The following is a 27577-nucleotide window of genomic DNA, read 5'->3' as shown; positions in this document are numbered from 1 at the left end:
TCCGTAACAGTTAGTTGCCTGTTGAAAAATGTACCAAATATTCTAATCAAAGACAAAATAAACATAATATAAACAAAATTACTAAACATTGTTTAAGATAAATGAACGAAGTAACCTTTGAAAAGAATTTGAGGAAACCAGGGTCAGGCAGTTGATTTTAGTCTTACAAAAAGTGCTCCAATTTTAACCACGTAGTATAGTTTAGTGAGCCAAAATAAAACTTGTTCACTCACATGGCAGACAAGATATGCTCCATTTAGTTTACATTACTATTACATTAATACAGTGATTGTATGCAATAGTGGATTTTGAACTAGAATTAACGGCAAAATACAAAAAGAAGACAATTGATCAAATTTCTTGAATGTTCCTGAATGCATCACTAGCGCACCAAAAGTTACAGACATTAACAGCCTCATGAAACTGCACCAATTGATCAAAATGAGAGCTACATTGAAGGATAAATAAAATACAGACAAAAACAAAATTTTATTTATCGGAAACACAGTGTGACATGTATACAATTTATACAATCTGTTAAGGGCGTTACTACCATCTGCACGCACGTCATATTCATGAAATGAAATGATCTGCATTTATATAGCGCTTTTCAAGTCAATGACTTCCCAAAGCGCTTTACAATGTGCTCCACATTTCCCAATAGCGGCCTTGCAGCCATGTAAGGCGCTAACCTGCTTATTGGGGGTATTAGGGGGTTCAGTGTCTTACCCAAAGACACTTTGACATGTAACACGGACGAGCCGGGATTCGAACTGGGATCCCTTAATCCCAAGACGAGCGCTCTACCTCCTGAGCTACATGCCTCATCTCTATTTGTCTGTCCAGAGTTAGTGATTTAGATTATGATACATGTAATCTCTCTAGCGGTGTATTATGTGTATGTAAATATACTTTTAAATAGAATTGTAATCCTGCAAAATAATTCTTATTTTAAATAAATATACCTGTAATTTCATTTCATCATACCTGTCAACCTGTACGTTTTTGCCGTACAAAGCACGTTTATTATGCATCCGGTATACACCGACTATCACGGAACAGCAAATCAATCAAGTCAAACGAGTTTGCCGCGGTAGCCTCTATCTCGGTATCGCTTTTTTGGGTTGCAAATGATGCGCGCGGTTTGATGCTACTGTGCGCATGCATCTGCCGCCTCGGATTTCATGTGGTAGTTATGTAGTGAAAGGAAGTCCGTCTCTTTTTAGAGAACCGGCTTTTTCGGCTCAACTCATTAAAGAGAGCCGGCTCTCAAACGGCTCACTTGCTTTGATGCATTATATTACGAATCATTACTGTTGTATAAAGAAGTTAAGAAAAAAAGGAAGTATAAAAGGAGAAAATGAAAAAAGACAGGTTTGTGGTTATCCCTGTAATCAGTATATTACCAAAAATAATTTAATGCAGAAAACAAATTAATAATTTGAATAAGAAAATGTATTATTCTACTTAATTACCTTTGCATGTATTTTTTCCTTCTACAGTGAACGTCCAAGCTACCTAATTTTTGAACTTTTTTATAATAAACCAATTTCATGTCGAGCAACTCAGTATCTGACAAAAAATGTTAATTAACAATATATATGATATAACGAAACACATGTATGATATAACATGTTAAACTACATAAAAAAACACTTTTGAAAAATAAATATGTTGTAAGATTATTTTGTATTTTGTAAGGGAAAATACAACATTTTGTAAGGGCATGGAGCCGTAGAGGTCGACAGATAAGTTACACCTTTTTTTTGTACCTGAAGCGGAATACAATTAAATTTTTTTGCATCCTAATTACGTAACACTATCACATGTATTCCGTTACTTCTCAAGCTTGGCTAGAGTTTTTGGAATGGGATTTGCTGCATTGCCTTTTCTCTTTGAGAGATGCTTCCGTGTGTAACATCTGTTTTAGGGATTTTGATAGCTTTTCTTCTGTCGTTGTTTTAAATAAAGAAGCCTGATGTAAGCTGTTGCTGGATGTGCGGTTTGTTTTGTTTAAAGTGCATCAGTGCTTTGCAATTTTGAAAACTAACTTTGTGATTTTTCAGACCTGTATTGCAATTTTGATGCAATTATCAACTTTAAAAAGTGCATTTTCTGAGCTTTTTCGTTAGGACCGAATAATAATGACATGCAAACTTACCTCAAGATGACCATTATCAACTGATGGTGTATGACTGTAACAAAAACAGAAAAACTATAAATCTACAAATAAAAATCGAATTAGGGTTGAATAATCTTTATTGTCATTATATGAAAGTATAACGAAATTCGAGGGCTTTTCATCTTATAGTAAGAAAGTGATTTAAAGAGCTGTTGGCTAGGTGCGCACTAGTATCCGGTAATTGTGACTTCAGCAAGGTCTCTGCAGTGATTAAGACCTACAGCCTGTTTGGGGACGGCCTTGAGTCTATGCCCATTGATTAAAAACATAATAATAACGAAATAAAACATCCGTATTGGCGGTATTTGGAAATCTCCTGCCATGACTTCTTGCTAGTCAGGTGAATTATTTGTTGTTCTCAATGACTTCAGTGAGAATTCAGTGTAATAAAAATACAGTAAAAACTGTTTGTGTCATTTCCTGTGGCATTCACCAGCCTAATCTCTGTTTCTCTGTTTTCCCTAGGACCCATCCTTTCCCCTCCTGCTCCATGATAAACTGCAAGTCCCAAACAGCTCCCGCCAGGCATGGAATGAGCGCGACAGTCGCTGCGACGTATGTGCAACTCACTTGACGCAGCTCAAACAGGAAGCCGTGCGTCTGGTTTTCTCCCTTGACCAGTGGGATTTGTCTCCATCCTCATCCCCTCCTCCCTTTATCGGGCGCTACTCATCCCACGGAGCTTCTGGATCAAAAGAATGGCTTAGCTCGTCCCTCCCCTCATCCTCCTTGTCTGCTGGAGCTGTTTCCCACCAAACTCGGCCGTCATCACCATCACCTTCCCTTGTTGCTGGCCAGACCCCTACTCCAAGTCCCAGCCATGTGCAGTCCGCCACTGGGCATGGGAGACCCTGTGCTGGACAAACGGCCTCATGTGCTGCTCCCTTGAGTCCACAAGTGCACAGACTTGGGTCTAAACCAAGTTCACTGGGGCTGGCAGGTGGGATAGAAAGACGGAATGGAACGACTGGTACTGGAAAAATGCTTGTGGCCCAACAGCAAACTGTGAGTGCAGTGTATAGTCCAGGGAATTGTAGTACAAACAGCAGCAACAACGCAGCAGGTCATCAGCATATGAGCAGAACTAATGGAGGAGTTACGCTGTATCCGTACCAGGTAGGCTGTGTCCAGATGTTTTAATACTTTAAATAATAGCCAGTACCGAAAGCCCATGTGTTTTACGAGAGGCGCATTCCAAAAAGATTTCACAATAGTCAACATTTGTGAAGTAGAAAGATTTATTAGATATCAGTAACATATATAACTGTAACAAAATGATAAACATATTTACAATACAGTACAATAGTACAACATAATTGGTGGGCTTCTCTTTCAGTGTAAGAGGCCAATGTGGAAACCGGCCAATTATCTGCACTCTAGCATCAGGGATCCTTGGAATGAGCCAGGTCTCCGTGATGATTAAAATACAAGAGCTACGAGTGTAGAGGTTATACCCCAGCCTATCACAGTCGTGCACACTGACAGTCATGCCCACCTAACACACACTCACAGACTTCCCTCCACAACCTGCCATCGTGATAGCATTTGCTGTGTTATGTCTGTTGCAGAGCAATATGCACGATGAAAATCATCAGAATTATCAAAACCGCGAAAATATAAGAAAGGATACAGCGAGGGATTACTGTCAATTTAAAAACAGTGTTTGGTCAAAAATAACCCACATTTGGGTTCAAAATGGACTGATCGGTCCTAATTTGACCTATGTTGGGTTGATTTGATTAGAACAACCAACATGATTAAATTGTTTTAAGAATTGTTTATATGTGTACAAAATAGACTTAAAAATATGTTGTTTTCTACATTACTACATTACATTAAAAATGGTTAAATTGTTTTAACAACCTCCTTTTAATTGAGTAATACAGTATAGATCAATAACGAAAACTGGGTCATTTTTTTCAACAACCTCAAAAATTAGGTCATCCTAAAATGAGATGTACTTAACAAACCAAAAAACTTTGGTTTGGATTTGTACAAAAGAACCCAGAAAGTTGGATAAAATGGATTAAAGTTTGGATTAGTGATTTTTTTTACACAATTTGGGTTTTCTCAACTCTTTTAACTGTGATGGTCATGAAAGTTATTTTCCCACATTTGCAGCCATTTCTCAAGGTTTTTATTTTTACACTGTTTAGCTGTTGAGTTTTCCTTGCCCTTCTGTGGGGTTAAGATACGTCAATGTCTTTAAAGTTTGCTAACTCTGAGAATGCCAGGCCCTTGTGTCATTAAGAACTATACAAGTGACGTTGCTTTTTAAAATGCTTCTGTGGGGGCGGACATAGAAACCAATATTTATTTCAGAAATATTAATGTAACTCCCTCCCGAAGCAGGACGACGCAAGTGAAAACTAAAAACATACACATAATACACAGTCTTAAAACATCGTCAGTCATAAAACTAACATGTAAGTGAAATAACAAATGAAATGAATAAGCAAATGTTTTACCTTGTTGGCTGCGTGCAGTAAGAAAGTTATGCTTATTATATTAAGTCTTTGCTTTTCTCGAGTGCCCCCTTTCCGTGGCTGAAAAAACACCAGGCTAGAGTCCCTTTGAATTGCGTCTTCCTGGCGCCAGTTATGCACTTCAAACCCACAGAGGTCACATAATTTAAAAATAAAAGTTCCTATTTAGGCACCTGTGGAAATATACAAAACATCAATAAATCAACATTAATGTTACCCAAAAACACTTTCCCACAAAGCATTTATGTAAATGCTTGCAACTGTTAAAATGTTTGTCCCCTACTACCAATGCTGTGCAAAATATACAGGATAAAAAAAACAATTCTTATTTACAATGTAGGTGAGATGCGTTCTTTAAGGCAGTGATTTTCAACCACTGTGCCGCGACACACTAGTGTGCTGTGAGAGATCGTCAGGTGTGCCGTGATAAATTATCCAATGTCACTTTTTAAAATTTCCATCTATCTATCTATCTAGCTTGGTCATATCCCTCAAGAGGGGTGACCGACTGCAAGACAAACACATACAATAACAAAGAAAATAAAAGGGAAAAATATAGCAAAAAAACACACACAAAATTTTGGACCATGGCCAACCCAATTGCCCAAACACCCAAACAAGTTAGGCACCTCGGCACCTAATTTGGTCATGCTTTCGTCCCTCCAGATGAAACGGGACACAAGAAAGCGGCCGTGTCACTCGGGTCAGGGTGACACAACACACTCTTTTGTTGAACAGCAGGGCCCGACAGCTTTCACTGGTTTACCCCTGCCGCATCATACAGGTGCCTTGCCCATCCCTTAGAACGCGCCCAAACATCCCACTATCCTTTTACAACATCTCTCCACACATTCCTATCACCAACAATAGCTCTAGCTTTCACTAGATTTAGACCTCTTTTCTGCAGTGTACTCATAACACTATCCATCCACGTCAATCGCGGCCTACCTCTAGGTCTCCTTCCATTGACTTCTGCTCTGTAGATCCTCTTCAACATTCGCTCCTCATCCATCCTCTCCATGTGTCCAAACCAACCGAGTACTCTCTTATCAACACGCTTGTTCAGTTCCACGACTACTCTAGTTTTGTCTCTCACAATTTCATTTCTCAATCCATCCAATCTTGTCACTCCTAACATACTCCTCAAACACTTCATCTCAAAAACATTTAATTTCCTTCTTAAATCTGCATTCAGGCTCCAAGTCTCAGCACCGTACAACACGGTCGGAACAATCACACTCTCATACAGTCCCCTCTTAACATCCGTACTCATACTCTTGTTGCTCATCACTCTCCTCAGAGCACCCCAAAACCTTGCTTCCTTGATTCACACTGTGCAATACCTCGCACTCCATTCCACCGACTGCACCCACATCACAACCCAAGTACCTAAAGCTTTCAACTTCTTCCAGCACCTGTCCATGCAACCTTATTTCTAGCGCCATGCCCACTCCATCACGTGAACACTTCATCACCTTACTCCTCCCAACATTCACACATAACTTACACCTATCACATACTCTTCCAAACTCCGTTACCAACCTTCTCAATGTTTCCTCAGAATCAGCCACAAGTGCTGTGTCATCAGCAAACAACAACTGCCTTACCTGCCACAACGTTCCACTGTTATCCATCATCTCTACACCTCTTCCAAATACTCTTGCATTCACCTCTCTGACCACGCCATCCATGTACAAATTTGAAATGTTATAAAACATTTATGAATCATTTTCTGCAAATATCATGTCATTGTCAAGTGTCTGTGCTGTAAAAACTGGGGGTATTATAAATAATATTGTAATTAAACATAATGTTCAGTGTCATTTTATGACATTTTTGGTCAGTGGTTTGTTGCAAAAATTTTCCAATGTAAAAAACATGCCCTGGCTCAAACAAGTATGAAAAACACTACTTTAAGGTGTCCTTGAATAGTTGAAAGTAGAATATTTTCTCTATTAACTATGTGTTAACAATGTCCATCTGAGTTCAAAAAGCTCTCATGTTTTTTGGGTGAGATGACTTTATGCTTGTCACCGCAGTTTTTTGTTAGTGTAGCATGAAAATGGTGAAAGTAAATAAAGACCTGTTTCAAGTACAGTCCAAATGCCAACCGAAACCCCAAAAATAATAAAAAACAAAAGTTTATTCAAGTATGTCTAAGAAATGCATGTACTTGCATGCACAACATAAGGAGCTTAACACAGGCTTTAATGATGACACAAGTCAGAAGGTGGCATCGGCGATTAGAACATTTCCAAATTTTGTACAGCACATTTAAGTCTATTGGTGTCACAAACCAGGAACGGAGACGGGACCCAATTGCGTTTGTTTTACTCAGTTTTTATTAAGAAGGAGAACAGGACCCACATCCACGATCCGATGATCGTCGGTCACGGGTGGCAGATAGCAGGAACACAGAAGTGGTACTTCCGTGTCGAGCGAAGGTAGTCGTTGACAGCGAGAACAAACAGGTTGATGGCTGGGGCGGAGGAGCAAAAACATAAACGGGTCCAGAAAAGAGGTCTCAGGCAGGAAACGGGGCAGGATAGAGTCAGGAGTCACAAAAGTTTGCCTAGCATGTAGCGGAGGTTCACAAAACGATCCGACGAGTGTTGTCAGGAAGGTGAGGGTTCAAAAAAGAGGAAGCAGCCAATCAGCGTCCACGGTTGTTGGCGCCAACGAAGCAGACTCAGGTGCCCCGCATCAGTAATCATGACAATTGGAGCAATTTAAAGAATTTCTTTTTTCTCTAAGAGGTGTTAAATCATTTGATAGGCCTTATTTGAGTGGCAGCATTTTTTTTTCCAATGATTGTCAGAGCTTGAAATATTCTATTTTTTTCAGACTAGTTTCACTTAAAAACGTTTTGAAAACTGCTCCTTTAGCATTTGTAGATTTTTCTGATTAGTTTAACATTGTCCACTTGTTCACAGTTCCAGACAGACATCAACTTAGTTCAAATATTAAATGGATCAAACCAAGCTAGGTAGTAATGGCAAGACAGTTATTGCTCGGTTACCACAGTTCATGGGGTCCAGACCCCCCTAAAAAAGTGAAAATCCGCAAAGTGGCGTCACACCCTCATAAAAGCCTCCAAGGGTTAATTTACCTCAAGATGACGTCCTTACCGACTGAGAGGATACGATTGTAACAAAATAACAACTATCGATCTAAGAGTAAAAACACAACACAGAATTGCAGTTGAATGAATGATCTTTATTTTCATTTTACAAATGTAAAACAAAATTTGAGGACTTCTCCTCAAATTTTCTCTTAAGAAAGTGATTTAGGGACCGGCTAGTTGCACGCTCACATCGGGTATCCTCGTTACGCTCAGCATGGCTTTGCATTTCACAATAAAATCACTAAAAAGGAAGGGTTAATTATTAATGACTGTAGAGACGCTTCAGAGAGCTGGACTTGGTAGGTAGGACTGAATTGTGCCTCTCAATCTGTTTTAAAAAGGCAGAAAATGTTAATTTCTCACACAACTTAATTGTATCCTTTGGTGTTATCTACTACAGCAAGACATGTCAGACATATGGAAACAGGAAAGCGGTTGATATTCACACCAGCACTGGGTAGGAAACGAACCCAGCATAATATCATCACCAGCTCCTGAAAACATGCTTGTTATGTTGCGTGAAGCCTCTTAATGACCTATATTCCTGAACATGCAGATACGTTTGTTGTTCGTCCTTATGTGCCCTGTGACAGATTTGCCTACGCCCCATAGTCACTTCAGATAGGCTTCAATTTACTTGTGACAGTGAAATGAAGAAGAGAGAGAATGCAAGTGCCCCGTCATTATTGGTGTTGCGAGTTTCAGCCACCGGGAGTAGCGGGGAGATAGTCTGCTTTAGCTCAGTAGACATGCAGAGAAAAGTGACATCTAATGTGGTTGCATATGCGATTAATTAGTTAATATACTGTGCATTCATTAATTGACAGCACGTTTGTCATTTTTACATGGTCTTTTGATTTTTCTTCATTCTTTGCACCTTTTTATTTTAAAGTAGTCTTTTGCTGTATCACTTTTCACAGTTTGTGACTTCACAGATTTTTACTGAGCATTGTGTTCTGCATTCTGAACGGCTAAACAGTTAGATGCTTTCTTTTGCCAACAAACTGAGCTTCTCCACTTGCTAAACCTGCTCTGAGGCCAGTTGCGGATTTTTGGTGCTCCCTATTGGCTACCTGGGGCTTTTTTTCCAAAATTTTGATAATAGAAACTAGGGGGGAGCGTGCATAAAAAATCCAGCCTGGCCCACAGTATTGCAGCCTGAGCCGGACAAATAACCGAGCCCGAAGCAAACCCAAATTTTCACATCTTATTTGTGAAGTCTTTTTTTTTTACTAGTGAGGAGGAAAAAGGCTTCTCCCTTGGAGACTTTAAAAAAAAAAAAACACCCGGGCTCTGGTTTGGGTTGCGTTGCGCGAAAGGGGGGACAGAATCATCCACAGAGAAAAATAAACTAGGAACATTAACTGACATGGATAATTAAAAAAAAAAAAAAAAGTAAACGGGAGATAAACCCGGCCCAGCCCGAACTCAGAGCAGTGATATACATTTTAGGCCTGACCCGACGCAATTTTCCGCTTGGGGTCTGGTCAGGTACGGGTTTGGGCTTAAGATTTTACCTCTAATAAAAACACATGGTTTCTGTAGTATTCCTAAGACTTAAAAAGTGGTCGGCGGCGCCCTCTGTTGGCTGCGGCTGCATCGGCTCGCTACAACGGGTCAGGTGCAATCGACATTTCGTTCTGTGTACATTGTTACACAGAATGACAATACAAGGAAATTATTATTATTATTATAGGAAACAGAAGGTAATGCAGTTTTTATGACGTCCACATGATGGCGGCAAAGTATCATGTAAATTGAAGCAGATCGGGTCTTCAATTCATACAGTTGTGCAATAAACAAGCAAGAATACAGTGAGGCCTCGCTACTTCGAGGTTCCACGTTCGCGGGTTCAGAGCTTCGCAGCTCTAAAAAATAATAATAATAAAATATAATGCAGTGCAACCTCGGTTCTCGACCATAATCCGTTCCAGAACCCTGTTCGAAAACCGATTTGTTCAATCACCAAAATTATTTTTCCCATTAAAAATAATGTAAATCGTTTTAATCTGTTCCAACACCCTGAACGTTTACCTTGAATGTTTAACGTAATCATAAAGCTAACCCAGGCTAATCGTACGTCCGTGTTATCGTTATCTTCCGTACGAAAGATTACGCTAACATGAACGTGTAAAAATAACAAAATCAGGTCGTTTAGCACCTGGGTCTCCACAACAAGTGGTGAGCGGTTCATTGGAAAGGGGGCTCCGTTCCAACACCCTGAAAGTTGGGCTCCATTCCAACACCCACATAAAGCTAACCCAGGCTAATCGTACGTTCGCGTTATCGTAATCTTCCGTACGAAAGATTACGCTAACATGAATGTGTAAAAATGAAAAAAAAAGGATAAAGAAAAGAATTATGGATAAGATTTCTTACCTTTGAGGTGGACACCAGAAGGCGCAAGTGGACCGCCGTTGCTTTCTTATAGCACTCACTCTCTTTGCCACATCACCAGATTTCACAGCTTCCTTATTCTTTAGTATCGTACTGATCGTAGATTTAGCCATCCTGTATTCCCCAGCAAGATCAGACACTCGCACACCTCCTTCATATTTTGCAATTATTTCTTTCTTAAATGCAATAGTACGCACTACTTTTGTTTTTTCACCTGTAGCAACTTTGCTGCTTGCACTGACTTTCTTCGGAGGCATAATAAGGGGCTAAAACACCCGTACGCCGCTCAGCATCGCACCCTAGCGTACGCACTCACGCATTACCGGTGTTCGAACTCCGATTTTTTGACCGAACAGCGAGAAAAGAATTTCTCAAAATTTTTGGTTGTACTCCGATTTGTTCGAACTGAGAGGCGTTCGAAAACCGAGGTTCCACTGTAATTAAAAAAAAATAGAAATAAAAAATTTGAAGGGGCGTCTCTACTTTGCGGATTTTCACTTTTCGCAGGTGGTTTTGGTCCCCATTAACCGCAATAACCGAGGGATTACTGTATATTTAAATATAGCTTTTACCAGTGACCCAAACAACCACGAGGTGGCACTTCTGAGCAGGGATAAGAATTTGAATAATATAGTTATTATTATTTTTTAACTGTAATGCGTCGCTTTGTTAAGTAAGTTTCCATTTCATCCATCCATCCATTATCTGCACTGCGTATTCTCTGTAGGGTGGTGAGGGTGCTGTAGCCCATCCCAAATGTCCTCCAGCAGTGGGCAGGGGACACTCTGACATTGTTGTCAGCCAGTCCGGAGGGCACACAGAGACAGACAACTCACTCGCTAATTCACACCTAGGGACAATTCAAACTGGCCAATCAACCTGACATGCATGTTTTTGGAATGTGGGAGGAAACCGGACGGCACGGAGGAAACCCACTCAAGCACGGGGACAACATGCAAACTTCGCACAGTAAGGCTGGTAGCTGAATTTGATCTCATGACCTCAGAACTGTGCCGCAGACGTCCGCCCTGTTTTAATTTCACATCCAGATATTTTTTTATTAAAGTCTTTTTGATGGCGCTAATTTGTTAAATTACTTATGTACTTCTCCAAGCTTGTGGTTAGAAAACTATAGACATTTTTGACAAAGATTTGCAGAAATATCTGGCAAACAGGACAGTGGCCATCTGCATGGATAAAATCGTTATCTATTGTGCCACCAAAGAACGGAAAGCTTCAACTATGCTCCAACTACAGAACCATCAGTCTCATCAGCCATGCAAGTAAAGTTGTGCTAAAAATCCTACTGAACAGACTGAGACTACAGGCTAAAACAATTCTAGCGGAGGAGCAGACAAGTTTCAGGCAGGGAAGGAGCACCACAGAACAGATTTTTAATCCGCGCATCCTATGTGATAATTTTTAACAACGACAGAGAAACCGCTATCACGTTTTTGTTGATTTACGGAAGGCGTTTGACAGCGTATGGCAAGCCTCTTTGTGGGCCACCATGCGTAAGTAAAACTAGTTCAGACCATTGAACAACTGTATGCCAATGCCAATAGTACAGTACTTATCAATGGTACCTTTTGAGCGTAGTTTCAAACCTCAGTCGGTGTGAGACAAGGCTGCATTCTCTCTCCAACTTTATTCAACGTTTTCATGGAGAGGATCATGTCCGAAGCTCTGGAGCAAGATGAAGGTACAGTATTGGGGAACACAACATGGCTAACCCGTTTTGCTGATGATATTGCCGGATAAGCAGGACATGAACAGGAACTCAGATATCTGGTCAATCGCCTAGACAAAGCATGAACCCAGAATGGGAAAGAAATCAGCTCAGAAAAACATAAGTAATAACCAATAATCACCAAGTTATCACCACAAACATAACCATCAACCATCGAGAGATATAACTTGTCACCAAATTTAAATATCTTGGAGCTGTCATATCAGAAGAGGTGTCAGAGCCAGAAATCATGGCCAGGGTAGGCTCAAACCACAGCCCCACTTGCTAGACTTAAATACATCTGGAGGGACAAGAACATTGCAATTAAACCAAAGATCAGACTCATGCAAGTGCTGGTTACTTCCATCTTCCTCTACGCTTGCGAGACATGGACTCTCAAAGCAGAACTGTAAAGGAACATCCAGGCCATGTAAAATTCTAGGCATCAGCAACTTGTGACAAACAAAATGGTGCGCGAAAAAAACTGTTGACAACTATGCGGAAACATCAGTTGTATGGTCACGTCATAAAATCATCAGAACTGGCCAAGATAATTCTTCAGGACACAGTCCTTGGGGGAAGGAGGGGAGGAAGACAAAAAAACAACTGGGCCGATGACATTAAGGAATGGACTGGTGTCAACTTTGCCACGGCTCAAGAACAGTGGAGAAGGCCGTTCAGAGTTGTGTTCTCATTGGTGCCCCGAAGACCCATGCGGTTAAGGGTTCCGTGAACCATGAAGCGTGTACTGTTTGAATTGCATGGAACTCATTTTAAATGTCACCATGATACGCAAGGTCTAAATTTTGCAAGTATTCTTTTTATTCACCATACCAAAGCTAAAATGCTCCAAAATCTTCGATGTTTTGGTATGTGCAGTTGATGTTGACGCCACCATTTCAGGATGTTTACGTTACCTCTCGGGACAGAGACTATATTGCGCATGAGCAATTCTTAAAAATTATATCCATGTAGAGATGCCTCTCTGTTGGAAATAGAAGACGATGGAATGAATTAAAAGACAATTAAATCAATTGTCGGTTATTTCCATTAGATGGCGTCGCGCGCGAGTGCAGCAGCTTCAGGCTCTCCAGTTCGTCTTTTTGTTTTTAATGTTTTTTTTATCTCTCCTAGTTTTCCTGATAAACACTTGCTTGGCAAAAAATACCCTCAGTCGCCAGGAATTTATTAACCTGGGACTAAGATTAGACTTTGACTCCTTTCACATCTACAATAACACCCACAACATCCCGAGGGATGTACAGAGACCACCGGGATCTCCCTGGGTGACCTACCTGCCCACCAAACGACGGAGACAGCGGAGGGAGCGAAAGCAAAAGCGAGGCTGCTGGTCAGGCCTAGCTGCTAGGCTAAGAAGGCTACCACACAGACCATGTTCCTGACAAATGCCAGATCCATCGTTCACAATATTAGTGAATTGGAGCTGCGAATCGCTATCAACAGCTTTGTCCAGAATTGCAATACTTTTGTTATCACGGAGTCTTGGCGTCACCCGCGGATCCCCGACGCTGCAGTCCAACTACTAGGGCGCACGCTACACCGGCACGACCGAGACGGAGACTCCAGTAAAAACAACTATGCTCTTACGCACATAACGCGTGGTGCAACAACAGCTGAATCATTGACACACACTGCTCACCCGATATAGAGTTTCTAGCAGTATCTTGTAGACCCTTCTATCTACCGAGAAAGCTAACTGTGGTCATTGTGATTGCTGTTTATGTTCCACAGGATGCTAACGTTAGTATAGCGCTAAATCTCCTGCTCGCTGTTATCAATTAACAGCAGCTTACACACCCCAACGGAGCTTATATCGTCGCCGGCGACTTTATTCAGGCATGCTTAAGGACTGTACTTCCCAAATTCATTCCATACGTGGACTGTGCAACCAGGGGGGAAAAACACTGGACCGTGTGTACAGTAACATCAAACACGCGTACAAAGCTTCCCCCCTCTCCCACCTAGCTGGATCCGACCATCTGTCTGTTCCTCACCCCCTCATACACCCCCCTCCGGAGAAAAACAAAGCCTGCAACAATGACAATACAAACATGGCCTGAGGGAGCTCTCTCTCAGCTGCAGGACTGTTTTCACCGGACTTGCTGGGAGGTATTCGAACATCATAACCTCTAGGAATAAACTGACACTGTATTATCTTATATTAGACACTGTATGGAAAACGTCACTGTAAATAAAAAAATCAGGGTCTACCCAAACTAAAAACCCTGGATGTCCAGCAAGGTGCAAACCCTCCTTAAACACTGCAACACCGCCTTCAGGTCTGGAGACAAGGCTTCTTACTACATGGCCAGGGCTGACCTGAAGAGAGGCATTAAGGATACAAAGGCAGCCTACAGGAGGAGGATCAATCACCTCTTCGCTAGAAACACATCACAAACTACAGAGGTAACAACCTGGCAACTGTTGGGGCTGATACTTCACTAGCTGCAGATCTTAACCAGTTCTTTGCCCGCTTTGAAGCTGGAAGGCCACCAACAGTCACACCACACCCACCAACAACCAGCAGCCACACACTGACACTTCAGGAGCATGAAGTAAGGCGTGTGCTGAAAACTGTAAACCCCAGGAAGGCAGATGGCCCAGATGGAGTACCGGGGAGGGCTACTCGGCGACTCTGCCGAACCGCGGGCTGGGGTCTTCACCACCATCTTCAACCAGTCCCTGTCACAGGCTACCGTCCCACCCTGCTTCAAAACCTCCACCATCATTCCGATTCCCAAGAATTCAGCAGTGGAAAGCCTCATGAACTACAGGCCTTTCGCATTTACGCCTGTGGTCATGAAGTGCTTTGAGAGGTTGGTGTCCCAGCACATTAAGGACTCCCTACCACCCACACTGGACCCCCACCAGTTTGCCTACAGGGCAAACCGCTCCACCGATGACGCCATAAACACCACACTTCACACCGCGCTGAGTCACCTCGACCACGGGGGAGCTACGTCAGAATGCTCTTTCTGGACTTCAGCTCAGCCTTCAAAACCATTATCCCGGAGATCCTGGTGGAGAAACTCTCTCACATAGGACTCTCTTCCATCTGCTACTGGATAATGGACTTCCTCTCAGACAGCCCACAGTCTGTGAAACTCTGCAACCAAGTCTCTCCCACCCTAACACTGAACACTGGCTCCCCCCAAGGATGTGTACTGAGCCCCCTGCTTTTCACCCTCTACACCTCCGACTGCTCATCGACCCACCTCACAAACATAATTGTTGAGTTCGCTGACGATACTACCATGGTCGGCCTCATCTCTGAAGGGGATGAGGCGGCGTACAGGGATGAGGTGGAGTCACTGACAACGTGATGTTCGAAAAACAACCTCATACTAAACACCACAAAAACAAAAGAACTCATACTTTACATCAGGAAGAAAGGCAGGAACCCAGCACCACTCATTATAAACGGAGACTGTGTAGAGAGAGTCCACTCTTTCAAATTCCTGGGTGTCTGAGGTGTACCGACCTCTCCTGGTCGGTACACCTCAGTGGGCTGTCCTGTGCCGCCAGGCCTGACGGGGTGTGACCCAAGCAAACCAAGCATACGAATCCTCTGAAGTCCTTAGTACGTTCGGACAGGCCGGTGCATGATTTATGGAAGCCCCGTGGGCAGGTAGTACAGGTGATTGGGGTGTGGTTGCAGCGAACGGTTCGAAAGCACCACTGGCATTTGGACTGGGGGCCAGGGTTGCTCTCGATGTCGCCCGCCCTAAGAAGAACAGAGAGAGGAGAGTAGAAGAGAGAAAAAGAGAGATAGAAAGAGAGAGAGACAGACAGAATAAAACGCAAAAAGGGGGAAAAGAGAGTGAGAGAGGTCGGGAGAGAGTAGGAAAGAGAGGGATAGAGAACATGAGAGACAAGAGTGTAAAGGGGGAAGAGAGAAAAGGAGAGACAAAGAAGGAGAGAGGACCAAGAAAGAGAGAGAGAGCGAGTCTGAGTGGATCGATTAGGATTCGTAAGGCTCCCCCGGGAAAGAGTCCTTCGCAGGACACCACGGGAAGGTTCCTAGTCTTTGTCCTGCGCTGATGGTGTCCTTCTACAGAGCCACAGTGGAGAGCATTCTGGCATAATACATTACGGTGTGGTATGCTGGGTGCATGGCAGCACACAGGAAAAAACTTTAGAAGGTCATCAACACAGCCCAGAAAATTGTTGGTTGCTTCCTGCCCAGTCTGGAGGACATTGCCTGCTCTCGCTACCTCAGCAGAGCAGGAAACATTATCGATGACTCTTCTCACCCCGGCCACCACCTCTTTGACCTGCTGCCCTCCGGCTGTAACAATGATAATGAAGGTATATTCTATTCTATTCTATTATAATTTTTTTATCGACAGCTTAAAAGAATGCAGTGTGCACGCCCAAGATCGATCTTTTTTTTTAAGTGGTCACATAATATAATAGGGGCAAAACAAAGATTGCTCAATATTTATGGTAATACGTCACTTCTGTTTATGCCAAATCTATGCCTTTCGGCAATTTTTTTCAGGAAACAAATTTGAGCATCTTATCAGATTGGTTGGGTTGCAATGTCTTTAAGTGACAGCTTAATCTGTTTGGCTTTGTGCTGTCTGCTGCCAAACTTTTTAAAATTGCAAGCACACCTGTCTTTGCTTGTCCCCCTCCAACGTAGCAGTAAAGTGCTGTGGGAAGGGACTATTTTTTCTTTCTTCACATCCGTGTTAAATATTTCTTTCATAAGGTTACTTGAGGGACTGCTACACTTCTCGTCTACACTTTATACTCCATGCTTATACTGTGTGTTTAATGCACTGTGTACAGGCTGAAAATAAACAAAACACTCTGCCACTAAGAACACCACTGCCCCCTTATGTAGATGATGTTCAATGGCACTTTATTCTTAGAAAGTTTAAAAAAAAGTTCTCGAAATAAACGTGCCCGCACCACCCTTGGCAGCAACTCGCAACAACCCCCCCCGCCCCTTCCCGGTGGCACAGCCCACTATTTGAAATCCTCTGGACTAATCGTAGCAGCCTTAGTGTGTGGTTAGAATATTTAGTTATGAAGATCTGTTTCATCATACACAGTGACAGCACATTTGGTGCCGATTATTTTTTTTTATCACCAAGACCACCGGAGAAGGTTTAACTTAATCCAAGAGACTTCTCAAGGTGCCAGAATGGTTTACGGGGGACAGGAAGAGAGGTAACAAAAATAGACTAGACTAGAGGAGAAAGAACGCCTGCAGTGATGAGCAGTCCGGCGGTGTGTGTGAGGGACTCCAGGGGGGTCCCTGAGGTGTGTGTGTTAGGCATGCAACCTGGTCTACAGATGTAATAATTCATACAGTGATAATTAGAACTCTAGGGACTCTATATCACACACTCGCGGGACCCAACTCATTTTACACTCAACCAGCCTCTTTCCCTCTCACACATTCATATTTCTGAACACCCCATTTTTTCCCTGCACGCATTCCCAATGTCTATTTATCTTGTCTTCCTCAAACGTTATCTGCTTCATGTTAATTAAATTTTCTCCATCTGTTTCCATACTTTTACAACTGATATTCAGTGCAGGATCCAACTAATGAAACTACCTACATCTCATCTCATCTCATCTCATTAGCTGCACCGTTTATCCTCAGTAGAGTCGCGGGGGTGCTGGAGCCCATCCCAGCAATCATCGGGCAGTGGGCAGGGGACACCCTGAACTGGTTGCCAGCCAATCGCAGGGCACACAGGGACAGACAATTCGCTCACTCATTCACACCTAGGGACAATTTGGACCGGCCAATCCACCTGAAATGCATGTCTATGGAATGTGGGAGGAAACCGGAGTGCCCGGAGGAAACCCATGCAAGCACGGGGAGAACATACAAACTCCGCACAGGAAGTCCGGTAGCTGGATTTGAACCCACACAGGAGGTTCCCAAGACCTTAGAACTGTGCCGCACACGCGCTAACCACTGCCCCGCCTTGCTGCCCACTACCTACAATCCTTAAAAAATATAAAATAATATGAGTGTAAAAGTTATGTTATAAGTCAAGTCAAGTCAAGTCAAATTTATTTATATAGCCCTTAATCACAAAAATGTCTCAAAGGACTGCACAGGATTACAGTTACAAAATTACACAATTACCTAATCTTAAACCAGCATGCGGGCAAGGAAAACTCAAAAACCTCAGTGTGAGGAGAAAAGAGAAACCTTGAGAAAGGACCTCACATGTGGTAATCCCCCTTCCAGGATTGACCAGGGTGAATTACACTTAGCATTACTGTACACATAATAGTAAACATAAGGTAAGATGTTGAAAATGTCCGGAAAGTGCATGACATCAACGACGCCCCCAGCCTGCAAACCAGTCCAGAAAGTCTATGACGGCCACGACGCTGCCTCCCGTCTCCGCCAGCTGGTAAATGCAGGGGTTGACATGCTGCAGGTCAGACGCCGGTCCGCTGACCCATCCCAAATCATCCTTCTCCTTCATATCAGCCAGGCAGGCGTCGGAAAAAGACAGGACAAAACAGAATATGAGGTGGGCATCAATCATATGCTTTGGAATAGAAGTGTGTCTTAAGCCTCGATTTAAAAACTTCCGTTGAGGTTGCAGATCTTATCTCCAGAGGCAGGGCGTTCCATAACACCGGGGCTCGGATGGAGAACGCTCTCGAGCCCGCAGACTTCTTGGCTCTCGGAGTCACAAGTAGACCGGCATTTTCCGAGCGCAGACTCCGTGCAGGAACATAGGGGGAAATCAAATCGGAGAGATAAGAGGGTGCAAGCCCATGCAAACATTTATATGTTAATAAGAGAACCTTAAAGTCACATCTTAAGTGGACTGGGAGCCAGTGCAAGTTGGCCAATACAGGAGTAATATGCTCAAACTTTTTGGTCTTAGTCAAAAGTCTAGCTGCCGCATTCTGAACCAGCTGCAAACTTTTAATGCCAGACATCGGGAGACCAGAAAGCAATACATTACAGTAATCAAGCCGAGAAGTAATAAACGCATGAATTAAAATCTCTGCATCTGATTGGGACAGCATCGAACGAATCTTCGCAATATTACGGAGGTGGTAGAAAGCTATTCTAGTAATATTTTTCACGTGTAACTGAAACGACAGATTAGGATCAAATATAACACCTAGATCTTTGACCGAGTCACTATGGGTGATATTACATTTGTCTAGGTTCAGGGTAGTGTTTGAAAACAACTGACGACAGTGAGCTGGACCAATAATCAACATTTCAGTTTTTTCTGGGTTAAGGCGTAAAAAATTATTTGACATCCATCTTTGAATCTCAGTAAGGCAAGCCTCCAGATTTCTAAAACTTAAATGTCCAGTTTTTTCCAGTGGCACATACAGTTGAGTGTCATCTGCATAGCAATGGAAACTAATATTATACTTGCGGATAATGTCACCAAGCGGGATCATATAAATACTAAAAAGAAGGGGGCCAAGTACAGAGCCTTGAGGAACACCACAAGGGACATTAGATTGTTTAGAGGTCAGATTGCCATAGTTAACACATTGCATCCTGTCTGACAGGTAGGACCTAAACCACGAGAGTACAGTTCCTGAGATACCAATGCGTTCTAGACGAACCAATAATATGTTGTGGTCGACCGTATCAAAAGCAGCGCTGAGATCCAGCAGCAGTAACATTGATGAGGCACCAGAATCTATTGTTAAAAGGAGATCATTGGTTACTTTAGCAAGGGCTGTCTCAGTAGAATGATTTGCCCTAAATGCTGACTGGACAGTTTCAAAAAGGTTATTTTCTGACATGAAGTCATTTAGCTGCTGTGCAACGACCTTTTCAAGTACTTTCGCAAAAAATGGCAGATTTGACACTGGCCTATAATTACCTAGGCTTTCTGGGTCAAGGTTAGGTCGCTTAAGCGTGGGTTTAATGACGGCAGACTTAAAGGCTACAGGAACAATACCCGAGGATAGCGATATATTAATAATATTTAAAACTGATGGTCCTAAGATCCCAAACAGATCCTTCACCAGTGAAGCTGGAAACGGATCAAGCAGGCACGTAGTTTGTTTGGCCCTACTGACCATCTGTGTTAGATTATCAAGGGACAAATCATTGAAACTGGAGAATGTTTCTGAACAACCGCTGACACAGTCCATACCTAGCACCTCCGCATCTTTGATATAGGAGAAGGAAACAGAGCGTTCTTTTAAAATTTCATTCCTGATTAGTTGAATCTTTTTATTAAAAAATTCCATAATGTCATTAGCAGAATAAGTGCAACCATGTGGGTTAAGTTGTTGTCTGGTAAGTTTCGCAACTGTGTCAAACAAAAATTTCGGATTATTCTTATGTTCAACAATAATCTTAGAGAAATACGAAGCTTTAGCTGAGGAAAGAGCTACTTTATATTTCAGCAAACTGTCACACCAGGCCAGTCGAAAAACCTCCAGCTTAGTAGTGCGCCATTTTCGTTCAATTTTTCTGCAACTTTGTTTGAGTAACCTAGTTTCTTCAGTAAACCAAGGTGTATTCTTCTTGGGTCGGAATTTATACTTTAGGGGCGCCACAGAATCAAGAACATTTACCAAAGCAGTATTGAAGTTGTTTGTAAGTGAGTCAACAGACCCAGTGTACGGAGGGAAGGCTGCAGTTACCGTAGGTAATAATTCTTTTAAGGCTAACACCGTTTTAGGGCGGATATTGCGACTGCTAAAGCCTAAATTTTCCTTATCACAGTAAACATTTAACAGCACCTCACATTTAACAAAATAGTGATCAGAGATGGCATTAGGATACGGTAACACTGTAACATTCGAGGCTACTACGCCACGGGTCAGGACAAGATCTAGAGTGTTCCCATCTTTATGAGTGGGCACATCAACTATTTGATTGAAACCAAATGTATCAATCAGTGACTTAAATGCAATTGCAAGTGAATTTGATGGGGAGTTTATGTGAACATTAAAATCACCAATAATTACAACATTGTCCGCATAAGTTACTAAGTCTGTTAACAGTTCCGAAAATTCTTCCAAAAAATTTGAGTATGGTCCAGGTGGGCGATACACAACAACTAAATAAATTGGTGTTGACATTAAGGACCTCATAACAAGTGCTTCAAACGTTTTAAAACTAGTAGGGGTATTAGAAGTAAATTTCAACCTATCTTCCGATATAAGAGCAACACCTCCACCTTTTTTGCATGGTCGTGCCAAGTGCGAACTCACAAAGTTAGGGGGAGAAGCCTCATTAAACACTACAAACTCATTTGGTTTTAACCAGGTCTCACAAAGGCCAATAAGGTTAAGATTGTGTTTATTAATAAGGTCATTGACAAGTAAAGCTTTGGAGGCTAGTGATCTAATATTAAGAAGGCCAAGCTTAAGCACTGTGGACTGAGCTGAAACCTTTCGCGAGTTTTGAACCTTAATGGCAACCACCACAGGATTAGACTGCCGGTCCCCGGTCTTTTGCCTTGCATGACGGCAGATGCGGCCCGAATTCCATACCACAGGAATATTGTTGACAGGTGGAGTAGCAGGATGACTATTGGTAGAAAATAATGTTATTTCTTCTCCCTCCTCACCTAACAAGGGAGAAACAGAGGTAAGAAGCGCAGAAGAAGATGCTATAGAGAGTAGAACGCTCTGAACTACAAAAACTATGTGAATTGCATGAATCTAGCATAGCGCTAGTTAGCTCTAGCATTACAGACTCCACACCCATGGTAACAGGTTCACTAATCACCTGTGACCTGGCCTGCACTAGTGTACTCTGTCATGGAAGGCTTAAACAGTAATCTATATTTTTAGAAAGAGTGAGAGCACCTTCCCAGTTAGGGTGAAGGCCGTCTCTCCTCAGCAGGTCAGGTCGGCCCCGGAAAGCAGGCCAGTTATCCACAAACCTAAATCCCTTCTGATTGCAAAAACTTGCCAGCCACCGGTTTAGCGAGACTAGTCTGCTAAACCTCTCATCATTGCCTCTCGCAGGCAAGGGGCCAGAGACAATTACTCGATGCCGACTCATCTTTCTGGCGAGATTACAGGTCCTAGCAATATTTTTCTTTGTAATCTCAGATTGTCTCATTCTAGTATCATTAGAGCCGACGTGAATGACTATATCGGTGTAGCTAGCCCTGTCCTGGTGTCTAGGTTTGCTCGTCAGCTCCCTCAAATTAGCCTCAATGTCGGGTGCTCTGGCCCCAGAAATACACATAACCGTGGCTGGGGTGCTAAGCTTTATGTTACGGGTGATGGAGTCACCTATAACTAGAGTGCGGGAGCCAGTAGACCGGGGTGGAGTGGGACTAGCTAGGGGGCTGAACTTGTTATGCGTCTGAATTGGCTCACCGCGATTAGCATGCCGTTTAGGGCTAGTGCTAACCGGACTAGCAGGTTCGCTACAACCCACGCTAGCAGTGGTGTCCGAGGCACCTAACATTTTCCGTTTAAACTGCTCTAGCTCACGGACACGTCCCTCTAGAAGGGCTACTAGCCTACGGACACGGGAGCAACCTTTACAGCAACCCATACTCACTTGTAAGCGTTGGATGCCAAGAATTTATTGTCAAACAAATACTGTGTAGTATACAGGTTGTTCCAAATGTCTTGGGCACATTTTGAAATTGAATATCTCATAAACTATTAAGAATATAAAAACACTTCTGGTTAATTCAGAAAGCTTGGAATCTCGATTTTTACATGTAATGTTTAAAAAAGTTTAATGTGAGGACCATTGGTCACACGACACAGATCAAGCCGATAGTCAAATTCTTGCTAATTGCATCCCAGCATTGGACTATTAATGGTTGCAACCATGAGAATAACCAGTCCGTTGTAGCATTGTGAAAACTCACTTTTCCTTAATATAAGGCAGTATTGGCCAAAATATGATGAGAAACGCAACATGAAAAATACCAAAAGGTGAAATAAAACAAAAATGTGAACAACGCAGCGTCGGAAATACTCCACTGCCTTGAAATAGTTCGGTCCATCAGATTCTTACTACCTTTTTTCCCTGTAAAGAACCACCATATTCAGGTGAGAGTTTATTACCCACAATAACTAAAGGAACACACAAAACCTCCTCTTGATGTATATGTGTATGGTTGTCAGAATTAGGAGAGAGTGGGGTAGAGAGGAGAGGGAACCTGGAGTCCCAGAGAACCAAAATATGAATAATGGATGTACTGTATTCTTATATTTATGTATTTGAAAACATGGAGACGGATTATTCATCATTTGATTATTTATTATTGTATCTATATACTGAGAACCTCCAAAGCGCTTTACAATGAATTTCTTTCTAACTTACACACACACACACACACACACACACACACACACACACACACACACACACACACACACACACACACACACACACACACACACACACACACACACACACACACACACACACAGCAGAGTCAGCCCTGTAATGCGCCTACCTGCTTATCATGGGCATTAGGGGTTCAGTGTCTTGCTAAAGGACATTAAACTCAGAGGAGCCGGGTATCTGACCTTTTCGGTCCCCAGACGACCCTAGTTGCAACAGCTTCCGTTATTCGGGCCTTCAGCTCACTTACATCTTTTGGAATTGGGGCAACTTAGACCAATTCTTTCAAAAATCCCCACAAAATAAATCGCATGGTGTGAGATAGAGAGATCTTGGTGGCCAGGACATGACACCAAGGTCATTCTGCCTAGGCTATCCAATACATCTGTCTGCCAGAGATATTTTAAAAAAACACTTTATAAAACTGAGGCTCCAGTATGGTGGCACCTCATGTTGTTGGAAAACAAATTCACCAGACACTTTCTCATTCAAGTCCAGCAAACCATAATGTGTGGGGAAAGAGGGAAACCCCCTCCTGGCTGATGGTCACTATCCCCATGACCAGGTTCTGAAAGCAGTTGCTGAGTGCATTGCCCTAGCAGTCAACAGGGGCAAACAACACCAAGCCACAAGCAAGGCAGTCAATTTCATCAAGGCAGGGGAGAAACCCAGCGCTTGTGCACAGACAACATCAGGACTCCTTCACATTGCCTCTGATTGGCAGTTGCATGTGGACCTTGGGAAACAACTAAGGTTCCCCCAGCATAAATCAGCAACATCGCTCCGACCAAACATGATAATCATCTCCGAGACTTCAAAACACCTGATCATGCTGGAGCTCATAGTCCCGTGGGAAGAGCACTTGAGGAAGCCAATGAACGGAAACGCGCAAAGTACCAGGTGCTCGTGGAGGAGTGCTGGGGCAGGGGCTGGAAAGTTTTCTTTGAGCCAATAGAGGTCGGCTGCAGGGGTTTTGCTGGACGATCCTACTGCAAAGTCCTAGGACGGTTGGGTGTGACAGGGGAAAGCCATCAAATCCGCTAGTGAAGCTGCAGAAAAAGCCACAAGTGGCTTTGGCTCAAAAGGGCAGATCCGCAAGTTGAGGCTTAATCAACCTCGGCTGGGTCACCTGGGCGAGAGTGTCTGATGTTGTGAGACCCGAAACACTCAATGAACTCAGAATACATCACTGACGATGCGTCCCAGTTGCATCCAGGAGATGCTTCTTTCAAGCCTGACATTAATGGCGGTTTGACAATAGAGGAGAAATAGAAGAGGGTCATAAATCACTTGTATTTAGACTCACACCCGTGAGAGACGGAAATAAAAAAGTGGAGCAACTGCCGACATTGATAATCAAGAGGCGCCTTGTTTAGTGCAATATGGGGAGCGCTCACAACAAAGTCATGTGGATGGATGTTCAAGGAGACATGTTCATAAAGGCTGGTAAAGACATGGGTTGTCCTGAGAATTTAGATCCAGTCCCTTGAGATCACCTTGAGCAAACCTTTCTCACTATAGTAGTATTTCCTTGACATGGGTCTCGTTTGATAATACCAAACGATAGAAAAATTCCATGTGCTTTAGATCAGGGGTCTCAAACTCAATTGAGGTGGGGGTCGCTGAAGCTAGGGTCCAGGTGACGTTTGCTAAACAGGGCCAATAAAAACATTCCACTGTTCTTAAAGGGACAGTGATTTATATTTGTCCCCTAGATGTCGCTTTAATGAGTCCAAGGAAGACTACAAACTACAGGAACTGAAAGTGAGCAAAAAGTACCCCTTTTCTTCTCATTCTTACCTGGACTTTCTCAAAGAAAGAAGATTAACATTTTTAGGAATAAAAATGATATGATTACAATGAGAATAGGGCAGCACGGCGGCGCAGTAATTAGCGCATGTGCGGCACAGTTCATGTCTTGGGAACCTCCTGCGTGGGTTCAAATCCAGCTCCAGACTTCCTGTGCGGAGTTTGTATGTTCTCCCCGTGCTTGCGTGGGTTTCCTCCGGGCACTCCGGTTTCCTCCCACATTCCAAAAACATGCATTTCAGGTGAATTGGCCGGTCCAAATTGTCCCTAGGTGTGAATGAGCGAGTGAGATGTCTGTCCCTGTGTGCCCTGCGATTGGCTGGCAACCAGTTCAGGGTGTCCCCTGCCCACTGCCCAATGATTGCTGGGATGGGCTCCAGCACCCCCGTGACCCTACTGAGGATAAGCGGTGTAGCTAATGGGATGAGATGAGACAATGAGAATAGGAAAGGCAAAAAGGGAAAACGAGGCAAAAAGGGAAAACGAGGAAAAAAAAAAGTAAGAGAAAATAGAGCAAAAAAAGGAAAGAAAAATTGAGAAAAAGAAAGAAAAAAGGAAAGAAAGAAAAAAAATTAATTAAAGATTTTGATTTCATTTTTCTTTCTTTTAGATTTCCTATTTCTTATCTTTTCAAAGGTAATAAGATGTGTTTTGGTCACTTTGAGTTTCCATATTTTGTCCCCTTGCGTTGTGCTTTTAGCACTCGTTTTCGGTGCCACAACAGCATAAAGCGACATCTAGTGGGAAAATGCATTTTTCTCATTTCTTTTTTCCTCTCTTGGTCTTTTTTCTTTTCTTTTGATTTCTTTTTCCTTTCTTTTTACCTTCTTATTTCTCTTATTTTCAAAAGTAATAAGGTGTCTTTTGGTCACTTTGAGTCTCCGTAATTTGTCTTCGTCTGTTGGGCTTCTAGCACTCATTTTCGGTGGCACACTGTCAACTTTCATATTAAGGCGGGGGCCTCAAACTGTCATCCTGCAGTTTGAGACCCCTGCTTTAGATAGAAACCTAATTAAACTAAACTACCCAACGATGGACAATTAAAAAATACATGTTTTAAAGAACCCTAATTTGTTTGGCCCATTTCTTGGTATAAAAACCTATTCTTACATGAATTCACCCCTTTTTTTGCCTTCTCTTACACAGTGTGCTGTCTGTTAGGGATAATATTTTCGTAATAGGTTAAACTGAAGTGATCAGTAAGAGAGGCAAATGTAGTTTTAGAATTTATTCACTGCAGTGGGAGGACACATTCAAAAAGTCTCACCCGTCTCACAAGTTTCCCGCGTTGCAACCGGGTTTTGTTCAAAAGCGTGCGCATGCGCAGAAAGTATCAATGACGTCACACATACGTCTACGGTTCAAAGTTCGCACATGCGTAGTAATAACAAGCGACGTCATATATATCTTTCGGTTCAAAAATAGTACAAAACAGCAGAAAACGAGTTGTAATATAAGTCAAGCACATCAGGATTATTTGTAACATAGAAGACAGAGAAATACACAATTAACTAAATATGATTAGCTTTGACATTTCCCCCCTGTTGTGGATTTCGAAGAATATCAGTGATAATACCAGAGATTTTCAAGTTAACACATCATTAAGAAATACAACAGGTTAGTAGTTTCGTGGAGGGGCGAAAAACCTTCGTAAAGGAAAAAATTCCCCTCCTCCCACCTCATTTCCATGAGGTCGAGAGTGTTTCTTATGCTAGAAAACGTAGTAGTAGTAATGAGCGATGGTTAAAAACACAAAACAAAGAACCCTGCCTGTGTGTTGGTCTCCACAGGGCCTGAATGACTTGGTGAGCGGGACTCGATTAGCTTACCCGCTCAGATCTTCGCGTGTGCAATAGAGAGGTTTCCCTTTATTGGTAGGGATGAGTCTTTTTAGACAATGCTGTCTAAGTCCATTTAAATTTGGTGTATGGGAACTGATACCAATGTAACAAAGCAGTCCGTAAAGTCCAAAATTTTCAACATAACGATAGAAGAAATTGAACCTAATCTCTTTTCTTCCCACAGATTTTAGGATTCTTACTTTGGTACTTTTACGACCATTTCTCTAGATATCATTGTAGAATCTAATGCCTATTCTTTCGGAAGAATAGATTAGGGCACTCTTGGCGGCTTTGATGCAGTTTTTCATGAGCATGGGCACCGTAAGGATCCCCACACCTCCTGGCGTGATGATGTGTTGCTTGTAGATGAGATGACACCATCCAGTTGTCAACATTGGATTGCTCCTCTTTTCGGATCTGGCAAGTTAGCTTCTTCCCTGAGATTACAACAGCCTCCTGCGTCGAGGCGGACGTGTGTAGGAGACACAGTTGATGGCGCGAGTGCTGGAACACTCCCCAGAGTCCTGACCGCTGTCCTTGGAAAGAAGTTATGTTTGACGCTCCCCAGGCTGCCAGAACTCCATCATCTGTTCAGCAGGTGTCAACATCTCCTATATGGATGAGAAGCATAAATCAATACCATAGAACTGTATATTCAGGGAAAGCTATAGATGGGGAAAAAAGGATAG

General features: G+C 42.6%; 1 protein-coding gene across 1 annotated transcript in view; it reads left to right on the top strand.

Annotated features, from left to right (window-relative positions):
* kif26ba (kinesin family member 26Ba) overlaps positions 1-27577 on the top strand; it is a 234885-nt gene that overhangs the window by 83073 nt on the left and 124235 nt on the right. The window contains exon 3 of the mRNA XM_088334902.1: positions 2648-3298. Coding sequence (XP_088191028.1) covers positions 2648-3298 — 651 coding nt within the window. The remainder of the gene's footprint in view (positions 1-2647; positions 3299-27577) is intronic.

Source organism: Urocampus carinirostris, chromosome 4, assembly GCF_059441175.1.
Source record: "Urocampus carinirostris isolate Australia breed hairy pipefish chromosome 4, RoL_Ucar_1.0, whole genome shotgun sequence".
NCBI lineage: Eukaryota > Metazoa > Chordata > Actinopteri > Syngnathiformes > Syngnathidae > Urocampus > Urocampus carinirostris.
The sequence above is the reverse complement of the archived record's forward strand: the minus strand, read 5'-3'. Positions and strand labels throughout refer to the sequence as shown.